Source organism: Panthera pardus, unplaced genomic scaffold (genome assembly GCF_024362965.1).
Source record: "Panthera pardus isolate Hobbes unplaced genomic scaffold, ASM2436296v1 HiC_scaffold_10, whole genome shotgun sequence".
NCBI classification, from domain to species: domain Eukaryota; kingdom Metazoa; phylum Chordata; class Mammalia; order Carnivora; family Felidae; genus Panthera; species Panthera pardus.
In genome coordinates this window covers 1,405,012-1,412,742 of record NW_026526655.1, presented here as the reverse complement: position 1 = coordinate 1,412,742, position 7,731 = coordinate 1,405,012, and the positions used below count along the sequence as shown (strand labels likewise).

The 7,731-nt window shown below is 62.7% G+C and overlaps 1 protein-coding gene across 1 annotated transcript; it reads left to right on the top strand.

Annotated features, from left to right (window-relative positions):
* The first annotated feature begins 4,960 nt into the window (after positions 1-4,960).
* On the top strand, positions 4,961-7,397 carry LOC109264812 (translation initiation factor IF-2-like). The gene is made up of 2 exons (XM_019445339.2): positions 4,961-5,161; positions 6,427-7,397. Exon 2 carries the CDS (start codon positions 6,540-6,542, stop codon positions 7,341-7,343), a length of 804 nt encoding a protein of 267 aa, XP_019300884.2. The 5' UTR covers positions 4,961-5,161; positions 6,427-6,539; the 3' UTR covers positions 7,344-7,397.
* Positions 7,398-7,731: the final 334 nt, after the last annotated feature.

The following is a 7,731-nucleotide window of genomic DNA, read 5'->3' as shown; positions in this document are numbered from 1 at the left end:
GGACCTGCTCAGATTGGGGGAGCATCACAGGACCTGCTCAGATGGGGGGGCATCACAGGACCTGCTCAGATTGGAGGGGGCATCACAGGACCTGCTCAGATGGGGGGGGCATCACAGGACCTGCTCAGATGGGGGAGGCATCACAGGACCTGTTCAGATTGGGGGGGCATCACAGGCCCTGCTCATATGGGGGGAGGGCATCACAGGCCCTGCTCAGAGGGGGGTGAAGGCAGGGTGGGGGCTCAGGTAGATGAGCTGAGTGTCATCACGGGAGGCTGAAGCCCCTTTGTGAGGGACAGACCCCAAGTCTGAGGTCAACGTGAGTCAAATTTCGCAGCCCATACAAGTTCCCCCATAGATCATGATGCCCAGGAAAGGCAGGAGGCAGGCAAGGACCCATAGGAAGGCTCAGGGAGCAGAGGGGGACTGTTCCCCGAGAGGATGGGGCCAAGGGGTCTCAGCCGGACGGTTGGATCTCTGCAGGCCGTCCGTTCCCTAAGCAGTGCACACCTGCCCCTTCCAACCTGCTACAGGCACAAGAACCAGATGAAGGGGCTGTTCTGCAGGGTGCTGTGGCCTCGGACTTCCCTGGGCAAGAGGCAGTGGCCCTGAGAGCCTCTGCAGGTCCCCTGCAGGACCACCACACAGAGTTGCATCACTGAGGCCAGCTGTGCCCTCCAAGGTAGCTTCATTCGGCTTTACAGGGGAGGCTTCGGGCGCCCAGGGTTGTCGGATTAGCCCAAGGCCCCACGTCTAGGAAGGGGAGGACCATAGGGACCATCACAGGCCCGTGTAGGGAGGACCTAATTCAGGGCCTGTGGGTAAAGAATCCTCCAGCCAGGGGTGCTGGTCCTGACCCAGGTCCTGAGCTGTGTCCCCAGGCAGGGAGCCCCCAAGTTTCCCCGAGGTTGCTGCAGACACGGGCAAGGGCTCGCCCCCACCCCTCAGAGGTTCCCGGCCTGTAGAGGGAGGCGGTCTGGGTGGTCAGGTGCGGAGGGGGTGAGAGCTGGGGGCACGGGCGGCAGGGGCTGGCGCTCCCGTGAGGCCCCCGCAGCGGCCCCACCCCCGGCACCAGATGGTTCTGGCCACGGCTGACTTCTCCCGGAAGAGCTGACACCTGTCAAGGGGGCTTGTCAGGGAGAAGAGCTGCAGGGGTGGGGGAGGAGGCCAGGCAGGGTTGAGGCGAGGCCGGACACCTGACCTTCCCTGTGTCTCTGCGGAGCAGAGCTGAGAAGTCACCTCATCTACAAACGGATGACTTCAGGGAAAATATTTTTGTCCATTATGAAAGTCATGCATATTTATTATTGAATAAATAGATAAAACAGAAAAATTTTCAAAAGAAAATACCTGTCGACCTTAATCCCACCTCCTAGTGATAATTTTTTCGTGTTCTATTTCTTCATCGTGCTGTGCATGCATTTTTTTTTGTTTGTTTTTTTTCACAAAGCTGAAATAATTAAAATCACTTAGCAAGGATTAAACAGAGCCACTTGACAATGAATCATCTGTGTCCACCCTCCACCCTCCTGGGGCCACACGGAGCTCTCCACTCACGGCCCCTGGGCCCTGAGGGTCGTGTGCCTCGACATCTAGATCTCTCCCCCAGAATCAATCTGGGACTTTGTAGCCAGAAGCCAGGGTCTGGAAGGTCTCCAGGCTGGAGGGTCTCCCTCTCAGTGGATGGGGTCCCTCCCTCAACAGACCCTGCTCTACTTATGCTCTGGGGGCCCAAGAACAGAGGCTTTGAGAGTTCCGTCGAGTTCCACGAGGCAGGGGGTTGGGTGGGAGGTGGGTGGTCTAGAGGGAGAGCTGGAAAGCAGGCCTGGTTCCTGGCAGGGGCAGGGGAGGGAATATAGGATTCTGTTGCTCGGTCCCGGGGCAGGGGACATAGTAGAAGGACCGGTCTTTGAGGAGATGCCAGTCGCAAGGGGGGACCATGTTTAGATGCCTGTGAACCGTCCAGGCAGAAACGTAGCAGGCGGCCAGACAGAGCGGCCCAGACGGCGCTCGGGGGGACGGCCAGACATGGGAACGCGTGCCCACCGATGGCAATGGAGGCCACAAGCCCTCCGAGGACACGGCCCCGCCGCTCAGGGGGCGTGTGAGGTGAGCAGACAGGAAGAGGCGTGTCTGGAGGAAGGGAGGCCCGTGGAGGAGAGGCCGCATCGGAGGGAAGATCTGCTGTGAATTTCAACATTTTCAAAAGCTCGAGGGCGCGGCAGAGTCAGGGGTGAGAGTCGCGTGAGTTTTTGTTCATTTGTGGATGAAACTATAAAACTGGCCGCAGAGAAAAACAGCAGGTCAGATGTAACGGCCCCACACGCACACCCGGGCTCAGAGTGTGCTCTCCTTAGCAAGACATCAAGTGGCACGGTCGTCCTCACACGGCCGCAGGGCACGTCTCTGTACTTGTTTTTCTTCCTAATTTTTTTTAACGTTTATTTTTTGAGAGAGAGACAGACAGACAGACAGGGGGCAAGTGGGTTAGGGGCAGAGAGAGAGGGAGACACAGAATCCGAAGCAGCTCCAGACTCCGAGCTGTCGGCACAGAGCCCGACGCTGGGCTCGAACTCACGGACCGCGAGATCGTGACCTGAGCCGAAGTCAGATGCTTAACCGACTGAGCCACCCAGGCGCCCCTCTGTGATCGTTTCTTTTCTTTTTTTTTTTTAATTTTTTTTTTTTTTAATGTTTATTTATTTTTGAGACAGAGAGAGACAGAGCATGAACGGGGGAGGGGCAGAGAGAGAGGGAGACACAGAATCGGAAGCAGGCTCCAGGCTCTGAGCCATCAGCCCAGAGCCCGATGCGGGGCTCAAACCAACGGACCGCGAGATCACGACCTGAGTCGGAGTCGGATGCTTAACCGACTGAGCCACCCAGGCGCCCCTCTGTGATCGTTTCTTTACACCTGCGTGTGGACAAGGAAGGGGAAAAAAGCTAAGAGGCAGGGGTGGGTGGTGTTCCGGGTGATTCACGGTGCCCGACGCGGGACGTATCTGGCATCCGGTAGGGACGTGGTTTTATGGGCTCTGCTCTGGACCCCGTGCGCCCCTCATCCGAGGACCCCTGCTTATCTGCCCCAGGACAGCTGTGTGCACCATCTGCACACACATGTCCCTCCCTCCGGGGCTCCTGCTGAGCATGTGTGAAACCCTCTAGACTTTGTCCCAGCCCTGAGACTGTAGCCTTTTCCTCTGTCCCGTCCTCCTTCTCGCTTGTGTCCTGCATAACTTATTGAATTTGTTGGGGCCATCCGCTCAGGCCGCCATAATAAGGTACCACTGACCGCAGCTTAAAGGGCAGAAATTAATTTTGTCTCTATCCTGGAGGTAGGATTCTGGAGGCTGACACACCAGGGCTCTCCTAATAAGGACACTAGTCATACGGGGCCAGGACCGGAGAAGGGGCCAGCAGGAGCCCGCGCGCTGGCGTGGCGGGGTTGGCCGGTGGCCTCCAGCAGGGCCCCAAAGGAGACGTCCTGGGAGTCCCCGTGGAAGGGCCGGCCTCCTTGGGAAGAGCCTCGTGCTCCCAGACACCCCCGGCCGCTCTGCCTGCCGTCCCAGCGAGGCGGCCTCCAAAGGACCAGGTGACGCCCTCGGCACTCAGGAGAGGAGGAGGACGCTCCAGGACAGCCGTGCGCTCAGTCCCCGGGTTACATCGGAGCCTTCTGGGAGACAGAGGAGGGCCGGGCACTCAGAGGGGCTCCCGGCGTCCTCTGCCGCCCGGAGAGGGCGGGTGAACAGTCGCGTCCCCGGCTCCGATGGGGAAAGGGCTAGCAGCCGAGGGACTGGGACGGAGACCCGGCTCTGCAGACATGTGAGCCGGCCACGCATCCAACGGGAGCCAGTGCGGACAAGGGCACCTCCCGGGTGCCATGCACGGTCCCGGCCAGGTTCACGGTTGAACAAAACAGAGAGCTCTGCCCTGGAGGAGCTCACCGGGCTCCCGGGGAGCCAGAGACCTCGGGGCATGTCGCCGGCCCAGGCCAACGGTCCTTCCCTGGGAGCCGCCCGCCTGGGGTTACGTGGCAGCCGCTGCAGGAAGCCGAAGTGTGGGCAGCCAGGTGGCCGTCCCGCAGGGGAGGCCGGCCTCCACCCCTGGGTGCCTGGGGCCCCACACAGACCCACGGTCCCCTCCCGCAGCTTACGCCTCGCGTGGCAGACGGCACACTTCGCGCCTGTCACGTGGCCGTGTCTGGGGGTCCTCACATTGCTTTCTGGGAAGATCAGACAGACACAGACGGCCCTCGAAGGCCGGCGGATCCTTGAGCGACGAGCTGGTAAGGAGAGGGCGGGAGAGGACAGGAGTGGAGAAGGGCCCTGGGTGGCCCGGCAGCTCCCCCCACCCCAGTGTACCTGAAGCGGGAGCCCCGATCACAGAAAACCAGGCGTGTTTCCCTGCCTGACTGCGGTCCCCAGGGGGCCCCGTCTGCTCAGACACTGGAGCCATCGTCCTCGGCCAGGGCCTTCAGAACTTACTTTACACCTAATGGCCCCGCTTACACCTGCTTGCCGATCCCAGGGACGTGATCTTAGGGACGCCGGTCCGTCTGAGCGGTGTCCCCGGGAGGCCGCGAGCCTCAGCGCGCCCCCGGAGCCTCAGGGCCGCGTCTCTGTCCACCTCTGCCGAGCGACCTCTGCCGAGCGACCTCTGGGTTTGTGACCAGCGGCCCCGTTTGCCTTGCACACACGTGGGCTCTGGTGCAGAGTGAGTCAGGAGCCAGGGAGGTGGGGTGCCTCTGACACCAGCGGGGCCACACCAGCCCCTCTGTGGGGACAGCCCTCACCCCACTGTAAGCAACCCTGAGCGAAGCCCAGTGCTGGCTCCCAGAAAGGAGCCGGGTGGGGAGGGAGCCTCAGGGGCAGATCTGTCCCACGTCCCACGGCCTTGGGGCCCCGGGCAGAGGCCCGCACGCCCCCCCATTTCTGATCCCAGACCCACAGCGTCTTTTCCCTGGTTCTCCATGGCTTTCCTGGGTGTGAGAGTCCCGGGACGGAGGGGGCCGGGTGGGGGGGACCCTCAGAGCGCCTCCTCCCCCCGCGCCAGCAGCAGGGGGCGCTCGAGCTCAAGAAAGTGCCCACGAGGCCTGAACAAGCGTCTTTCCTAGATAAAGCTAAGGAGGCCCAGCCCTGTGCCCCTCTGTTCGCTGGCGGTGGTGAGTTTGCTGGGGTGCCTGACCGCCCGACTGCTCCGGGGTCGATGGGGACGCTGCAGGCCCAGGCTTGTGGGGGTACGTGGTCACATCAGTGCCCAGTGAGGAAGGAGCTCCACCCTGATGTTTGCCTGGGCTGCCCTTAAGAGTGGGGACACCGTGGTCCCAGAGGAGGCCCAACCCCCAAGAGCGGGGACATCGTGGTCCCAGAGGAGGCCCAACCCCCAAGAGCGGGGACACTGTGGTCTCAGAGCAGGCCCAACCCCTAAAAGTGGGGACACTGTGGTCCCAGAACACGCCCAACCCCAAAGAGTGGGGACACTGGTCACAGAGCAGGCCCAACCCCCAAGAGGGGGGACACTGGTCACAGAGCAGGCCCAACCCCCAAGAGGGGGGACACTGGTCACAGAGCAGGCCCAACCCCAAAGAGGGGGGACACTGGTCACAGAGCAGGCCCAACCCCCAAGAGCGGGGACACCGTGGTCCCAGAGGAGGTCCAACCCCCAAGAGTGGGGACACTGTGGTCCCAGAGCAGGCCCAACCCCCAAGAGCGGGGACACTGGTCACAGAGCAGGCCCAACCCCTAAGAGCAGGGACACTGGTCACAGAGCAGGCCCAAGCAGGAAAGGAAACCTCTGGTTCACTGGAAGGTGAGAGACAGGTGTGGGGTCTTCACGATGTGTGCTGTCATCCTGGGCTGTCCCCCTGCCCTCACACTGAGGCCCCACCTGTGGGCACTCGCCCAGTCGTGAGTCTGTGTCCACAGGACTCTGGCGTGGCCCCCGGCCACTCCCTGGTGGCCTGGTCAGAGCACAGGGCAGACAGGGCCCGCCTGAGGCAGGCGCATTCTGTGTGGGCTTTGTGCCCACGATTTGCGCAGTGTTCCCACTGAGCTCCCTGCCCAGTGGGACGACCGTCATGGGTCTCGGAGAGGAAGCTCAGCCCCAGCGGGGTTAAATGACTTGCCCCAGGGACACAGCCCAGAAGTGGCAGAACTGGGACCCAGTCCAGGGCTGTCCTCCCCCCGCACCTGGGTACATGCACCCCGACCTCTCCACTGCTCTGACAGTGCACGAGAGGCTGGGTAGGCGGCCACCGAGTTAGCCTCCAAGGAAAACGGACTCCCGGGGCTCCAGCCCCCTTCCCTGTAAGAGCGGGGACCAGGCCTGCACGCTGAGCCCCCGGGGCAGCTGTGCGGGCAGAGACACAGGGAGTGTGAATTCGCAAACCAGTGAGGTGTGGGTCATTACCCACCCGCCTGCTCTCAGGTAATTACCCACGGGACCCAGGCGTCTTCCGGACGGGCAGGTCCACGATCACCGCTGTGGCATGTCCTCTGTGCCCCGAAAACGGTAGCCAAGGCCTCCAGCCAGAAGGAATCATGCCGGACGCCAACCATGAACACAAAATGCTTTTGGATCGTCTAACACGCAAGGGAATTCTGTGTGGCCCCCCGGCCACCCAACAGCTTCGTGGCTGGGTGCTGTTTTCCCCACGACGCTTCCAGCTTTCGGTCCCTGTGAGCTGGGAGGCCAGCAGCCGTGGAATGGGCAAGACCCAGGAGGAAGGAGACACGGGCTGCAGGCACCCCCGGGGGCAGGAAGGGGGCAGGCAGCCCACGGCCCCTGTCACCCTCTATAGTGAATGTCCAGCTGTCACCCTTGGGCCCCAGCATGTTCCCGTAGGGCTGCTTCCTGGTGACCAGGTCTGGGGGGCCAGCGGGGGCAGGGCTGATGGAGTGCCAGCCCCAGGGTCAGACCGCCGCCCCCGCCCCCGTAACCCCACCGGCCCTGGCCGAGGACCGGGCCTCTCATCGTACGTGGGCCCCTGTGAGCATGGGGTGACCCCTGACGAGGTCACTGTGCCTGCCTGGCCTCAGCCGCGGCCTGCCTTGAACGGGGCTAAAAACGGCTGCGGCTGCTGGGCACCAGGCGGCCAGCCAGGGAGGCCAGCTCGGGGCGTGGGCCAGGCTGCGGCCTCCGACCCCGGGGCTCAGCTCCTCCTCGAGACCCCCCCTCTGTCCCCAGGGAGCCTCCTCTTCCAGCCTGCAGGTCATTGGGAACACGTCGCCCGGGGAGTTGGGACCACCACACACCGAGGCCCCACGGCAGCCAGACCTTCAGCCCCGTCCCAACTGCCGTTGTTACATCTCACAGGCCATCGCACAGGAGACACGTGGCACTGAAGCTGTTACCAAATATTTGACAGCTAAATTTGCACTGGGGTGATCTGCCTGCTTTTCTGTCACAGGGGACAGAGGAGTCACAGGGGAAGAGGAGTGATTCCCGCCCCCCTGTGCCGCAGGCAGACTCAGCGGCCTCGTGGGGCCCCGTGGCGCCCCACGCGTAAAGGGGAAGCCCCAAATCAGTTAGAGCTTAGTGACGGGAAGAGGTCGTCCCTTCCCACCCACATCCACAGGCCCAGGCATGTCCAGGAGAGAGTCCCCTCCCCCGCCGTCCCCCCTCCAGGCCCCTGTCTTTCCGCGTGCCCACTGAGGTCCTGGACCAGCTCCTCCAAAGTACCTGCTCCGGGTGGCCCTCCGGCCTCGCCCTTGGCCTCCAGCCAGCTGGGCC